Source organism: Palaemon carinicauda, chromosome 16, assembly GCF_036898095.1.
Source record: "Palaemon carinicauda isolate YSFRI2023 chromosome 16, ASM3689809v2, whole genome shotgun sequence".
Lineage (NCBI taxonomy): Eukaryota > Metazoa > Arthropoda > Malacostraca > Decapoda > Palaemonidae > Palaemon > Palaemon carinicauda.
The window spans coordinates 18,966,200-18,982,622 of record NC_090740.1 but is presented as its reverse complement, the minus strand read 5'-3'; the positions used below and the strand labels follow the sequence as shown (position 1 = coordinate 18,982,622).

Genomic DNA, 16,423 nt, shown 5'->3' with positions numbered 1-16,423 from the left:
GTGTCCTCCGCAGACATGAACGTCCCATAAGGGTGTCCATCGAGACCAGGGCACTTGCGCATATCGAAAATAACGGACGAGGCCAACTTCCAACCACACAAGAATTAGAAAAAGAAAAAGACAAATTAAGGCTGTCAACAATCGAGGACGAAGACAGAAACATTGCACTTCGTCCGAGCCAAAAGTGAAGTGAGATAACTCACCGGTGTGTGAGGGGGGAGGGGTAGCTAGCTACCCCTCCCACCCTCGTTAAAATTCTAATAGCTCGTCATTTCAGCTACGCCGAAAGTAATACCCTATGTAAATAGCGTGGTTTGTATTACGGTTACGGAACAATTGTTATTTTGTCCTGTTTTCGCACACCCAAAGTTCCAGGTTCCCACCTGTGTCCATCGGGAAGGGGGGTCCATAACAGTAGAATGCTTATCTGCAGTAGAAATAAAGGTCAAATTCGATGAAAGCACACTATTTACTGTAGGGAAAGCAGTTTTTCCTGTTAGAAATGTCCCATGTTGTTCTATAATATTACCATGATTTTGCAGATATTGCAGTGACATCCTAAGGAAGTGGAGACAGATAGATGTTGCTTTAGATGTTGTTGATCTTAAGTTTGCATATCTTCAGATTCATCTTGCAGAAAAGTTATGGAAGTACCAGTTAATGAGATACAAGGGTCAAACTTACTGCCTGACTAGGCTATGTTCAGCACCTGGCATAATGGCAGTCATCCTTAGTTGAAGATGGACAAAGCCATCATAGGGAAGACAGAATTATACTGTATAGATGACATTGTTGTGAATGAATCTTTAATAATACACTGATGCAGTTGCGCGGCAGTTACAAAAGTATGGCTTTGTCACCAAAGCTGTTTCAGTAGGAGGAACTGTCCTGGTGTTGAGCATGGAGAGAGATTGGATGGGTGCTCTAGCTTTTCATCGAAGTAATGAGATTTTAGAGATAAAATAGATGAGTAGGAAGGAACTTTTCTTGGTGTTTGGAAGGCTGGTAGGGGACTATCCTGTGGCAGGTTGGCTAAAGACTGCGAGTAGGAAAGAACTTTTCTTGGTGTTTGGAAGGCTGGTAGGGCATTATTCTGTGGCAGGTTGGCTAAGGACCGCATATAGGTATGTGAAACGGCAAGCAGAAGGTGAGAGTTGGGACGATGAAGTGGAAAGAGAAAGTGGCAATGATTCGCGAAATTGTGGAGGGTAAAGAAGGAAAATCCAGTAAAAAGAAAATGTGTGTGCCTGAGACAAAGAAAGGCATGGTATGGTGTGATGCCAGCCGCATTGCAACGTGTGTTGTGTTAGAGAATGGAGATGTAGTGGAAGACCAAGCATGGTTGCACAAAAAAGATGACTACAAACACATCAATGTTGCCGAACTAGAGACTTTACTTAGGCGAGATCAATTTGGTACTGAAATGGAATTTGCAAGAAATTGAAATACTGTATTCTAATTCTGTGGTAGTCATAGGGTGGATCAATTCTGTCTTGACTAATGAAACTGTAGTTCAGACTAAGGGAGCAGAAGAGGTCCTATTAAAGCTCTGCATTTGTGTTTGAAGGGACTGATAGAAGAAGTCGGGTTGCAAGTGAAGCTGGACTTTGTGCCTTCTGAAAAGAATATAGCAGACATTTTGACAAGCATTCAGAAAAGGATAGAGCAGACATTATGACAAGAGTCAAGAAAGCATGGATTGGAATCCTAGAAAGAAGGAAAAGAGAATAGAAGTTTGAATAGTGTTGTATTGGGTATGCTTGTGTGAAAGAGCTTCATCTGTTGCACCATATGGGTATAGATAAGAATTTCTTTGTAGCAAGGAAAGTAATCCCACTGGCTCCCCTCAATTACTTTCCCAAAACATACTGTCTCTGTAAATAAAATGGGGTATAGATAAACTTAATGTAAATCTGTTGTAACACCATGGTACTGTTTTTGTAATGACTATCACAGAAAAATGCATAATCACACATCGCATTGCTTATTGTTGAATTCCATATAAAACCTACAAGATAGCTAGCATACAAACAACTAAGATATAATAGTAGAAGTTCAGGCGTTCAAATTGAATAATGAAATTTACAAGACAAAGAACTATGGCAATCAAAATTAAATAGTGATCATTTGAACTAACACTATCCTAAATGTCTCTCAAAACAAATCTCTGAAGTACTTGACCTCCTGAGTGTATGTCGTTTTTGTACAGGATTTTGGCATCTAGATACAAATGTTTTAAAGTGAATGCTTCTTCAGACTTATTGTTTAGCAGCTTCTATGGTTACATGATCATTTGAAAGAATTCAATGAAAAAATGTAGTTATAAAACTCTACTAGTCAGGGTAATGTAATGATGTAGTGTAATTGTAATGAAATTTTATCATAAAATGACATTTTATTTTCAATATCAGGAACCAAATCCCTCCTATTCAATTAGACTAAAATCTTGTAGAAGCTAAGGTTTTCTGTTACTATGTGGGAAGTATTGAACATCAGGTGCTGCAAGGTCTTTCAGAAATGCTGCTGACACTTCTTTGAGACCTTTGCATTTGCCTGATACAGGTACAACCATAATGTTAGAATTGTTTGTCATTGGCTGTGACGACTCATGATAAAAATGGTCTTATTCTGTACTCTGTTAAATTGGCATTGCACGTCACTTGACTTTTCTGTATTTGAATAATCAATATCTTCCAAAACTGCATTATTGTTTTAAGCACTGCATAAAGGATTCTTAAAAATCTCTGAAGCCAATGTTTTTCTTTTAAGGGAAAACAGACACGCTTTATCCCACCCCTTTATTTAAATGAACGTTAACTCGACACCCTCCTTACCCCAATCCCCTCCTCTAACTTCCACATTTTTTTTTGTATCTTTACCTAACCAAACCACTATTTTTCTTCAAACAACTATCATTCTTTATCATTTCACCAACCCCATCTCATTTGCTCCCTCATCTAACCCTCAATTTTTAATATCCCCTCCTATTTTGTACATTTTCCTCCCCTATAAAGTATCCCATTAAACCACTCTGTGAGCCTCAATTGGAATTCATTATTTTTATTCTTCACCATTCTTCTAACTTAACACCTAACCTAAACCTATTCAGATAGTCACTTCTACCCTTTGTGCTTACTGACTTTACTTCTTACAATACTTCCCCAACACTTTATTCTTAGCACTTCCCTTACTCCAAACTTTTTAATTCAGTCTTGGACCTCTGTCCCTATGCCATTAGTCACGTTTTTCTGCCCTTTACTTACCAGTATATATATATATTTTTTCTATAATAACCCTTTCCCCAAACCTATCTCTTCTGCTGGTTTCTCTAACCAGATTTCAAAAGCAAACACACTTCTTTCCCTTCCACCGCTATCCCACAACTTGGTTTTTCTACTCTCTCAACTTCCTATGACCCAAACTCTCCCCATACTTCCTAAAAATTCATATTTTTTCTTTTTTACCACTCACACTAGTTTATTTTTAACTCCTATCCTTTACAGTTATGTAACCTACTTAGTTCATGACCAATGCAAATTACCCCTTCTTAAATCCACTCTAATCAAATATTACCTTTACTCCTAGCCCCTATAGCCTAACATTTCTCTACCCTTCCTCCGCTTAGTTTATCTCACTTTTTCTCTAATATGTTATTTTCCTTAGTAAAATAAATTTTTGAATATACTTACCCGGTGATCATGTAGCTGCAGCTCTGCTGCCCGACAGAAAAAACCTACGGGCGGGATACGCCAGCGATCGCTATACAGGTGGGGGTGTACAACAACAGCGCCATCTGTCGAGTAGGTACTCCAGTACTTCTTGTCAACAAAGAACCAATTTTCTCCTCGGTCCACTGGGTCTCTATGGGGAGGAAGGGAGGGTCCTTTAATTCATGATCACCGGGTAAGTATATTCAAAAATTTATTTTACTAAGGAAAATAACATTTTTCAATATTAATCTTACCCGGTGATCATGTAGCTGATTCACACCCAGGGGGGTGGGTGGAGACCAGCATACATGTTAACATTAGAAGCTAAGTATCCCGTATTTCATTTTAGCAGTTATTCAAAGTAACAGACATAAAATTGATAAGTACCTGGTAAGGAAGTCGACTTGAACCATTACTCTGCCTTTTTAAGTACGTCTTCCTTACTGAGCCTCGCGATCCTCTTAGGATGCTGAGCGACTCCTAGGTGCTGAAGTATGAAGGGCTGCAACCCATACTAAAGGACCTCATCACAACCTTTAATCTAGGCGCTTCTCAAGAAAGAATTTGACCACCCGCCAAATCAACCAGGATGCGAAAGGCTTCTTAGCCTTCCGTACAACCCAAAAACAACAATAAAAAGCATTTCAAGAGAAAGATTAAAAAAGGTTATGGGATTATGGGAATGTAGTGGTTGAGCCCTCACCTACTACTGCACTCGCTGCTACGAATGGTCCCAGGGTGTAGCAGTTCTCGTAAAGAGACTGGACATCTTTAAGGTAAAATGATGCGAACACTGACTTGCTTCTCCAATAGGTTGCATCCATTACACTCTGCAGAGATCTGTTTTGTTTGAAGGCCACTGAAGTAGCGACAGCTCTAACTTCATGTGTCCTTACCTTCAGCAAAGCATGGTCTTCCTCATTCAGATGAGAATGGGCTTCTCTAATCAAAAGTCTGATGTAATAAGAAACTGCGTTCTTCGACATCGGTAAAGCAGGTTTCTTAATAGAACACCATAAAGCTTCTGATTGTCCTCGTAATGGCTTCGTACGTCTTAAATAGTACTTAAGAGCTCTTACTGGGCATAGTACTCTCTCTTGTTCGTTTCCAACCAAACTGGACAGACTTGGAATCTCGAACGATTTGGGCCAAGGACGAGAAGGGAGTTCGTTTTTAGCTAAAAAACCAAGCTGTAAGGAACATGTAGCCGTTTCAGATGTAAATCCTATGTTCCTGCTGAAGGCGTGTATCTCACTGACTCTTTTAGCTGTTGCTAAGCAAACGAGGAAAAGAGTCTTCAAAGTGAGATCTTTAAAAGAGGCTGATTGAAGCGGTTCGAACCTTGCTGACATCAGGAACCTTAAAACCACGTCTAAGTTCCAACCTGGTGTGGCTAACCGACGCTCCTTTGAGGTCTCAAAAGACTTAAGGAGGTCCTGTAGATCTTTGTTGTTGGAAAGATCTAAGCCTCTGTGGCGGAAGACTGCTGCCAACATGCTTCTGTAACCTTTGATCGTAGGAGCTGATAGGGATCTTACCTTCCTTAGGTGTAAAAGGAAGTCAGCTATCTGCGTTACAGAGGTACTGGTTGAGGATACTGAATTCGCCTTGCACCAGCTTCGGAAGACTTCCCATTTTGACTGGTAGACCTTGAGAGTGGATGTCCTCCTTGCTCTGGCAATCGCTCTGGCTGCCTCCTTCGAAAAGCCTCTAGCTCTTGAGAGTCTTTCGATAGTCTGAAGGCAGTCAGACGAAGAGCGTGGAGGCTTGGGTGTACCTTCTTTACGTGCGGCTGACGCAGAAGGTCCACTCTTAGAGGAAGAGTCCTGGGAACGTCTACTAGCCATTGCAGTACCTCGGTGAACCATTCTCTCGCGGGCCAGAGGGGAGCAACCAACGTCAACCTTGTCCCTTCGTGAGACGTCAACCTTGTCCCTTCGTGAGAGGCGAACTTCTACAGTACCTTGTTGACAATCTTGAACGGGGGGAACGCATAAAGGTCTAGATGGGACCAATCCAGAAGAAAGGCATCTACGTGAACTGCTGCTGGGTCCGGAATCGGTGAGCAATAATTTGGGAGCCTCTTGGTCATCGAGGTAGCGAACAGATCTATGGTGGGCTGACCCCACAGGGTCCATAGTCTGTTGCAAACATTCTTGTGAAAGGTCCATTCTGTAGGGATGATCTGACCCTTCCGGCTGAGGCGGTCTGCCATGACATTCATGTCGCCTTGAATGAACCTCGTTACAAGCGATATCTTTCGATCTCTTGACCAGGTGAGGAGGTCCCTTGCGATCTCGAACAACGTCATCGAATGAGTCCCTCCTTGCTTGGAGATGTACGCCAAGGCTGTAGTGTTGTCGGAGTTCACCTCCACCACCTTGCCTAGAAGGAGGGACTTGAAGCTTCTCAAGGCCAGATGAACTGCCAGTAGCTCCTTGCAGTTGATGTGTAGTGCTCTTTGATCCGGATTCCACGTGCCCGAGCATTCCCGACCGTCCAGTGTCGCACCCCAGCCCGTGTCCGATGCGTCCGAGAAGAGAAGGTGGTCGGGGGTCTGAACAGCCAGTGGTAGACCTTCCTTGAGAAGAATGTTCTTCTTCCACCAAGTCAGTGCAGACTTCATCTCTTCGGATATAGGAACTGAGACCGCTTCTAGCGTCATGTCCTTTCTCCAGTGAGCAGCCAGGTGATACTGAAGGGGTCGGAGGTGGAGTCTCCCTAACGCGATGAACTGGTCCAGCGATGAAAGCGTCCCTATTAGACTCATCCACTGTCTGACTGAACATCGGTTCCTTTTTAGCATGCTCTGGATGCATTCTTGGGCTTGACTGATTCTGGGGGTCGACGGAAAAGCCCGAAAAGCTTGACTCTGAATCTCCATACCTAGATAGACTATAGTTTGGGATGGGACGAGTTGGGACTTTTCTATATTGACCAGGAGACCCAATTCCTTGGTCAGATCCATAGTCCATTTGAGATTCTCCAGACAGCGACGACTTGACGCAGCTCTTAAAAGCCAGTCGTCCAAATAGAGGGAGGTTCTGATGTCTGCTAAATGCAGGAATTTGGCAATATTCCGCATCAGTTTGGTAAACACTAGAGGTGCCGTGCTTAGGCCAAAGCACAGGGCTTGGAACTGGTAAACCACCTTCCCAAAGACGAACCGTAGGAAAGGTTGGGAATCTGGGTGGATGGGGACGTGAAAGTACGCGTCCTTTAGGTCTAACGAGACCATCCAGTCTTCCTTCCTGACCGATGCTAGCACCGACTTCGTCGTCTCCATGGTGAACGTCTGCTTGGTGACAAAGACATTTAGAGCACTGACGTCCAGCACCGGTCTCCACCCTCCTGTCTTCTTCGCTACTAAGAAGAGACGGTTGTAGAAGCCCGGGGATTGATGGTCCCGGACTATGACTACCGCTCCCTTTTGTAGCAAGAGAGACACCTCTTGCTGTAAAGCTAGCCTCTTGTCCTCCTCTCTGTACCTGGGAGAGAGGTCGATGGGAGTTGTTGCTAGAGGGGGCTTGCGCAAGAATGGAATCCTGTACCCCTCTCTGAGTAACTTCACAGACTGAGCGTCTGCACCCCTGTTCTCCCAGGCCTGCCAGTAGTTCTTGAGCCTGGCTCCCACTGCTGTCTGGAGAAGATGGCAGTCAGACTCTGCCTTTTGAGGACTTGGAACCTTTCTTCTTTTTGCCACGTTGACTATCGGCACGGGTACCTCCTCTGCTGGAGGTTCTGCCACGAAAGGGCGGAATGAACCTAGACGCTGGTGTGTCCATCCTAGGTCTAGGCACGGAAGGTAAAGCTGTGACTTTACGTGCGGATGACGCCACCAGATCATGGGTGTCTTTCTGGATCAACGAGGCGGCAATCCCCTTGATCAGCTCTTCAGGAAAGAGACACTTGGATAACGGAGCAAACATCAGCTCTGACTTCTGACATGGTGTGATCCCCGCCGACAAGAAGGAGCAAAGGTGATCTCGCTTCTTAAGAACTCCAGACACGAAAGAAGCCGCAAGCTCGCCAGACCCATCCCGAATGGCTTTATCCATGCATGACATGATGAGCATGGCAGAGTCCTTATCCGAAGGGGAGGTCTTTCTGCTCAACGCTCCCAAATACCAGTCCAGGAAGTTGAAGATCTCAAACGCACGGAAAACTCCCTTCAAAAGATGGTCCATGTCCGAAAAGGTCCAGCAAATCTTGGAGCGTCTCATAGCCAGTCTGCGGGGAGTCTACCAGACTTGAGAAGTCGCCCTGGGCAGAGGCAAGAACTCCCAAGCCGAGAACTTCTCCCGTGGCATACCAGACGCTAGATTTGGAAGCAAGCTTGGTCGGAGGAAAGATGAAGGATGTCTTCCCAAGTTGCTTCTTGGCCTGCAACCACTCTCCCAGTACCCTTAAAGCTCTCTTGGATGAGCGAGCGAGTACGAGCTTCGTAAAGGCAGGAGCTGCTGACTGCATGCCTAAAGCGAACTCAGAGGGAGGTGAGCGTGGAGCTGCAGACACAAACTGGTCCGGATACAACTCCTTAAACAGGGCAAGGACTTTCCTAAAGTCTAAGGAGGGAGGCGTAGTCTTGGGTTCATCAATGTCGGAGTGTTGATCGTCCAAATGCGCAGCTTCGTCGTCATCAGAGATTCCTTCATCCGAATGCTGAGGAGGAAGCGGCAAAGGAGGAGAAGAAAGCTGAACGGCTGAATCCGGCAGCACGGGTGCATGCGTAGCTGCACTGGATCCAACATCATGCCGCTGCTGGTCAGTCTGAGAGCTGGCAACAACAAAAGCAGAATGGTGGTGCGTGGTGGGGACTGCCGTGGGTTGCGGAGACTGCCGCATTGCGTCAAAACACGGCAGCTTGACTGCACCTTCCCACTGCTGATGCGGTAGCTCACGCATGTCAACGGAGGGTGCCGCACGTCGGCTAACGTCAACATGCGTCTGGCAGGGTCGACTGCGCATCGGTGGTGGAGCTCTCACAGCCGGAGTGTGGGAGCAGGCAGCCGCAGTGTCAGCTGAGCGCACAACCGTGGCAGGTTGTAGGTTAACGGGTGCAGCGTCAACCTTCTCAGCACGATACTCCTGCATGAAGGAAGCTAGCTGAGTCTGCATAGACTGCAGCAAAGACCACTTAGGGTCTACAGCGGTTGGTGCGGCAACAGACGGAGTGATTGCCTGCTGCGGAACCACTCTACCTCTCTTGGGAGGTGTGCAGTCTTCGGAAGACTGCGGCGAGTCCAAACTGACCCATACACCTGGGCCGTTGGACTCGCTCGGAAGGGACCTTGCGCTTGAGAGGTCGTGAGACCTTGGTCCAGCGTTTCTGACGAGAAACTTCTTCCGCAGACGAGGAATGAATGGGCTCACTCGTCTGTTTGTGGGTGTGACGATCTCTGCAAGATACGTCCTCAACCACTGAGGGTACATCTGTACGCTGATCAAGGCCTGTCGAACCCTTTGGTCCTTCGACATTGCTTCTCCCCTGGACTTGGGAGCTTGCAAGAGGTCCCGGACTGGGAGGACGACTGGCACGAACAGATGCACCCTCATGCGTAACACTGACACTTTTCACAGCACTTGCACTCACTACACTTCCCACTGCACTTTTCTCCTTCAACTCTTTGACGTCGGCCAAGAGTTGATTGCGGTCATTCGCTAATGACTCAACTCTGTCACCAAGAGCCTGAATGGCACGCATCATGTCCGCCATCGAGGGTTGCTGAGAGCTAGTAGAAGGGTCGGGTGTAACCACTACAGGGGAAGGAATAGGTTGTGGGGCATGGGGAGAGGAAAAATCAAAAGAGCGAGACGAACTCCTCCTGATCCTATCCTTCTCTAGCCTACGTGCATTCTTAAGGAATTCTTGAAAATCGAATTCCGAAAGGCCAGCGCATTCCTCACATCGATCTTCCAATTGACAGGCTTTACCCCTACAATTGGAACAAACGGTGTGAGGATCAATAGAGGCCTTCGGAAGACGCCTAGAACAGTCCCTAGCGCTACACTGCCTGTACTTGGGGACTTGAGTAGGGTCAGACATCTTGAATTAGTCAAAGGGGGAAATCCAAAATCTATCCAAGTCGTCAACAAATAATCCAAAATCTAATCAATGAAAGCTTGATAAGGTATTGATGATAACTCCTGTACAGCGAAAGCTAATAACTAGAGAGAATACATCACCAAAAAGCGTGAAAATCAACTCCAGAAACAACAGCGTATCAAGTAGGTCTTGCCGGTGGCACGACAGAGAGAAAATTGGTTCTTTGTTGACAAGAAGTACTGGAGTACCTACTCGACAGATGGCGCTGTTGTTGTACACCCCCACCTGTATAGCGATCGCTGGCGTATCCCGCCCGTAGGTTTTTTCTGTCGGGCAGCAGAGCTGCAGCTACATGATCACCGGGTAAGATTAATATTGAAAATTCCTCAATTCTGAATTCTTCATCCATTCTCATAACCCGCTTTAATATTCTGCTTCTTTGTTATAAGTGGTTAAGTTTAGTTGTTCTGAAATCACTATTAGCATCATGATTTTTAGGTAATTCCATCTACAGTATGTATAGAGATTGGGAGAAGATCATAAAGTAATTAACATTTTATGTTAAAAATAAAATAAAACTTGACTGGCTAACAAATCTGTGTGTTATTTGTTCACCTAGTACTGGAAAGTTTAAGGGCTGTGTATTCACCTATATTCACCTATATGGACTTATTTTTAGCAGACTTGGTGGTTTAGTTATGATAAACTTAGTGATAATTATGATAGTTATAATTATGATGTGGTTAAAGGTTCATAAGTCTTTGACTTACACTTGGTAAACTTTCAAGATTTGGTTCAGTTTCTAGCACTCGCAATGTGAAATCCCTGACTAGTATCAGGAAAAGATAATTATTTGCTTCTAGTTTTGACTAATATCAAGCCTGAAAGTATCTTTCTACGAGAGAAAATCCCCCTTACATAAACTTGTATAAAACCAATGTACTTCATTAAATTTTTAAACAAAAAATGACAAGTAGAATATTTTACACTTCGTATACAAGTAGTCATGAAAAGTACAGTATTATTATGATATTGTAATATTAGTAAATTAAAAATCAACTTTATATTACTGGTAAATATTTACTTATAAAAATATTGGCACTTCTTCCAACTTATAAAGTTTTTCTTATATTTACTACTACTACTACTACTACTACTACTACTACTACTACTACTACTACTACCTGAAAATAGGAAAATGAGAATCGTCCAACTTACCGGGATGATGGTTGGACTGACACCATGTGGTAAACGCTTGACCCTGGCAACCATCCTGCTGGTAATACTGACGTCATCAATCGGATACTGGTGTTGCAAGATTACCCAATCCAGAATACAGCGCCAATTATTTTTTCAGTCCAGGTTGTAAGTGACAACAGCGACCAGCGAGTGAAGCAATATCATAAGAAAAAATAATTGAATTAAGTTAGTGGGTTAGACTCCTGATGTTGTATGCTGATTGCAAACAAGTTAAGGTTACCCTTGACCTATAAATGTGTGCATCCCTTTTCCTATTTTATTGTCCATGCCTCAAATGCCGGCTTACTGTAAAGCTAGCTATTTGAGGTTTATTAGTCACACCCTTTCAAGTCTAATTGCTGAAAATTTTTAAAATTATACCTACGGTGTAGTAAAAAGTAATAAAATCTTTCATTATGAATTCATAGTACATGTTTTCTTAAATTTATTTCCTTTGCTACTTAATTGACTCCACAAAAATATTTAAAGTGATAGATGGATAAAGAGCATTCCAAAAGTAAACATTCCTATTAAAAATTAACGGTATAGATGTTGGATTTTTTTTAATAATACTATGACGGAAAACTATAAAAGGTCCACTCAAATGAATCATCGGGATCGACTAAATAACGGATTTTGAGCGAAGCGAAAAATCTATTTTTGGGTGAGATAGCCATGGCGTCCTGATGGAAGGTTCCTGTTTGGTAGCTTCCTTGGGTATAAGACTACTAAGATATTCCCAGAGAATTTAACCACAGGTTATCACAGAATTCTAACTTCTGGAGCGAGTATCTCAAAGGTTTCCCTTTAAGACATCGTAATACAACAGGGGACACGCATGTCTGAATCGTGCCACATAGCTATCTTCACCCCGAACAGAGTTAATGCTTCGGTGTGTAAGGACTGAGAATAGCTGGGAGCCGTTCCACAGCTAATCTCACTCGTGGCTACTACTGATACTCGAGACGTAAACAAACGGACGCCATTGCTCTGATGACGTCACGCCCGTCTTCATCCTGAAGCCAGTTGCTGCCCATCACCATGATACAATTGTGTAGGGTGGGAACAAAACTGGACGAAGTAGTAGGGAGGGTCCATCAGGACGCCATGGCTATCTCACCCAAAAATAGATTTTTCGCTTCGCTCAAAATCCGTTTTTTGGGCTCAAGCCATGGCGTCCTGATGGAAGAGTACCAGAGAATCAATGTATCGTGGTAGATTTTTCCCCCAGTGTTAAGTGCCTAGGCATTGACAAAACAGCAAAGTAATCTTAGGTAAAGAACCATAGGAACGGAGTATCCTGCCCCCCTTTGGTAGGAAGTTCCCATGGGCTAAGCCGACGTCAAAGTGGTATTGAAGGGCTATTCATCCTGACAGAAGAACTTGAAGAACTTAGAGATGAAGCAGAATGTTTGATATTTGTATAGGAACATTCTGAATTAGACCAGTGGTGGTTGGGCACTGTGTATAGAGTTCATCTCTTGGTTATCAGAAGTAAGTTTTCGTGTAGGAACCTTACTGAGACAGGGTGAATATAATTTAGGATTAGACATCTTAAATTCTTCATGACCATAAGAAAGGAGGAATAAATAAAACTATGACAGTATGTATTTCATAGTAGGTAGGAGCTGAAAGAGACGCATAAGTAATAAAATAGAAATTTTATTTCACAATGCAGAAATTAAATAATTTACAGCAAAAGTAAAGTTCATTTACAGTAATAATAATGTACATAGAAATAAAGGCTTGCTCTTGAATCTGAAAAGGAATTTCAGGATTAGTAGGTACTCGTTCTCGAGGAACGCAAGTCTTTAAATAACACATCATGCTCAGGGCATGCGGCACTTGTGTGACACTATGACATTTCACCTGGGATAAGAACAGTTATAAAAGCACTAAGTGTTTTTTGACATCACTATGAATCGCTCGAGGGTCAACATAGGCACCCGAAGAGTTAGAGTCCCAAGTAACTCACTGTTCTACGCAGAGTTAGGTGCAGGTTTCATAACACTACCTGCGGCTACCACAAAATGTTTGACTTCGTGCACTTGTTTCGCATAATGTTTAAAGAAAACTCGCGAGGACTTCCAGCCCGTAAAGTTCTTAAGGCTTTCAAAGTCCATGCTCTGAAAGAAGTTCAGAGAAGATGCCACTTTTCTAGGATCATGACCAGCGGGTGTACTGTTCGGATCCGCTCTGCGAATGAAGTAGGTGATTTTCGCTCTTAATTGTTTCAGTGACAAGTCGCTGCCCAAAGTTTCTCCTTTGAAGAGTTGGCCTCCACCAAAGTTCGAAGTTCTGCGAAGATAGACCTTGAGACTCTCTACTGGACATAGAGAGACATCCTCCTTCAGGGGGCATATTCTCCAAGGGCCCCATCTTTTGGTGGGTAATTCGTTTTTAGCGAGAAACGTCGGATTAGGGGAGAGGGTCACTTCTCCTGAATCGGTAAACAGGATGTGTCCCTCTTCTCTTGATAATGCCACTATTTCGCTGACTCGAGCTCCCGAAGCGAGAGCAAATAAGAATATAACTTTCTGAGTCAGATCCTTGAGGGGGCATGAATCGTTGTCCAAGTTGGAGGCGAAATGGAGTACCTTGTCTAGTGACCAGGAGATCGGTTTCGGAGGGGGTGCTGGACGTAGGCGAGCACATGCTTTTGGTAATTTGTTAAAGATGTCGTTGGACAGATCAATTTGGAAAGCATACAGAATTGGTCTAGCCAAGGCCGATTTGCAGGTTGAAATCGTATTGGCTGCTAATCCTTGTCCATGAAGGTGAATGAAGAAGGACATACAGAAATCAATGGTGATTTCTTTAGGATTTTTTGCCTTGACAAAGGAGACCCATTTCCTCCAGGATGATTCATATTGCCGTCTCGTGGATTCGGTCTTGTATTCCTCTAGGAAGTCTAGACTTTTCTTCGAGATCCCAAACCTCTTCTTTGCGGCAAGGGAGAGAAAATCATGAGATGAAGGTCCTTGATTTTCGATGATGAAGCGAAGACAGTCGACTTCTGTACTTGTTGAGAGAGAACTGGGCCCGGGAGAGGGATCAGCTTGGGCTGCAGCTCCAGGACCAGGGGGTACCAGTTGCTCCGGGGCCACTTGGGAGCCACTAGGGCCGCTGTCCCTTTGAAGGTTCTCAGTTTGGAGAGGACTTTCAACAGAAGGTTGGTGGGAGGGAACAGGTATATCTTGGACCACCTGTTCCAGTCCAGTGACATGGCGTCCACCGCTTCTGCTTTGGGGTCCTCGTACGGGGCTACGTACAGAGGAAGTTGATTGTTGTCGCTCGTTGCAAAGAGATCTATCTGAAGTTCTGGGACTTGGTGAGAGATGAAGGAGAACGATCTTGCGTCTAGAGACCATTCCGACTCTATCGGGTTTGTCCGAGATAGAGCATCCGCTGTCACATTGCGGAATCCTTGTAGGTGAACTGCAGACAGGTGCCACTTCTTCTTCTCCGCCAGACGGAAGATTGGGAGAAGCACCTGATTTATCTGGGGCGATCTTGAGCCTTGGCGATTGAGACAACGAACTACCACCGAGTTGTCTAGGGTTAGACGGATGTGGATCGAGGGTGGCGGGGATAACTTCTTCAGAGTTAGAAGGACCGCCATGGCCTCCAAGATGTTTATGTGGAACGTCTTGAATAGTGGAGACCAGGTACCTTGAGCCTGTTTCAGGTGGGAGTGACCTCCCCAGCCTTCCAGTGAGGCATCCGTGTGGATGTTGAGTGATGGAGGAGGGTGTTGGAGAGGAATGGACCTTTTCAGGGCCTTTGCTTCCGACCACGGCTTTAGGAGGCATCGAAGTCTGTTTGGAAGCCGTCTCTTGAGGTCTCTTCGAGCGATGGATGCCGAGCGTCTCCAGACTCCCGCGGCATCCTTTAGCTGTGCACGAAGCACTGGGTTTGTCACTGAGGCGAATTGTAGAGAGCCTAGAACTCGTTCCTGCTGTCGTCTTGAAATGCGTTTGGATTTCAGTAGTCGCTTGACAGACCCTGCTATTTCCTTCCTTTTCTTCTGGGGGATGGAAAGGCGGTGTGACTGAAGATTCCAGTGGATTCCCAGCCACTGAAACTTCTGAGCTGGAGAGAGGCGAGATTTCTTCTCGTTGATCTTGAATCCCAGGTGTTCTAGGTACTGGGTAACTTCGTTGCAAGACTTTGCACACTCTTCGGGCGATGGAGCCCAGACTAGCCAATCGTCGAGGTAGGCCATCACCTGGACGTTTCTTAGGCGGAGCTGTTGTACTATGGCATCCGCCAGTTTTGTGAAGATCCGAGGGGCCACATTGAGGCCGAATGGCATGGCCCGGAAGGCGTAGCTTTTCCTTTGGAGTCGAAATCCTAGGTAGGAGGAAGCGTGATGGTTCATTGGAATGTGCCAATAGGCATCCGCCAGGTCTATAGAGACCGTGTAGGAACCTTGAGGCAGAAGGGTCCTTATTTGTTGAAGCGTCAGCATCTTGAATTTGTTGTTCTCTATGAACTTGTTGAGGGGGGATAAGTCCAGAATGACTCTGAGTTTGTCTGAGTCCTTCTTGGGAACGCAAAACAGTCTCCCTTGGAACCTGGTGGACTTTACCTTCCTTATCACCTTCTTGTTCAAGAGGTCTAGAACATATTCTTCCAGAAGGGGGGTCGATTGCTGGAAGAACTGCTGGAAGATTGGGGGTGGTTGCGTCCAACTCCAGCCTAGACCGTTCTTGATGATGCTGTGTGCCCAGGGATCGAAGGTCCAGCGATCCTGGAATTGGCGGAGTCTTCCTCCCACCGGAAGCACTTCATTGCTTCTGGTGTCCCGAGGACTTGTTGCCTCGGCCGCTAGCTCCCTTTCCTCCTCTACCTCTGGAGGGACGGCGAGATGCGTCTCTGCTTGCACCCCTGAACGAGCCTCTACCTTTGGCATGAAAGGTAGTGGATGGTTGCTCAAAGGCAGGGGTGAAGACCGGTGACTGTGACAACACCGGTTGGGGGACCAATTGAAAGGTCTGTTGTGGTTGGGCAACCACTTGGGAGGTAGCGGGTCCCGGAAACTGACGTCGTTGCTGACGTTGCTGGGGTTTTGGCTTTTGAGGTTTCCTCTTAGGCTGAGGTCCATCGTCCTAAGAGGGTTTCCTTTTTCTGGACATGCCCCACTTGTGGAGAAGGTTCCTATTCTCCGTGGCGGCTCTGTCAGTTATTTCCTTGACAAGGTCAGAAGGAAACAGGTGCTTTCCCCAGATGTTGGAGGAAATCAGCCTCCGGGGTTCGTGTTTCACGGTGGCACCGGCAAACACGAATTCACGACAGGCTCTTCGAGCCTTTATGAAGTGGTACAAGTCCTTCATTACTGTTAGTAAGTGGGATTTGGAGAGTACCATGTAGTGATCTGGTACTCTAGTGTCACAGGCCATCACTTCCAGTTGGACTTGATGAGAAA

The 16,423-nt window shown here is 45.1% G+C and overlaps 1 protein-coding gene and 1 long non-coding RNA gene across 2 annotated transcripts in view; one reads left to right on the top strand and one right to left on the bottom strand.

Moving 5' to 3' along the window:
- LOC137655678 (uncharacterized) overlaps nt 1-2,771 on the top strand; it is a 58,127-nt gene extending 55,356 nt beyond the window's left edge. The window contains exon 3 of the long non-coding RNA XR_011046852.1: nt 543-2,771. This is a non-coding gene — a long non-coding RNA (uncharacterized lncRNA). The remainder of the gene's footprint in view (nt 1-542) is intronic.
- Nucleotides 1-16,423, bottom strand: part of LOC137655676 (integrin alpha-PS2-like) — a 698,738-nt gene that overhangs the window by 18,474 nt on the left and 663,841 nt on the right. Inside the window, 1 exon segment of the mRNA XM_068389635.1 lies at nt 10,975-11,061. Within this exon segment, the coding sequence (XP_068245736.1) occupies nt 10,975-11,061 (87 nt within the window).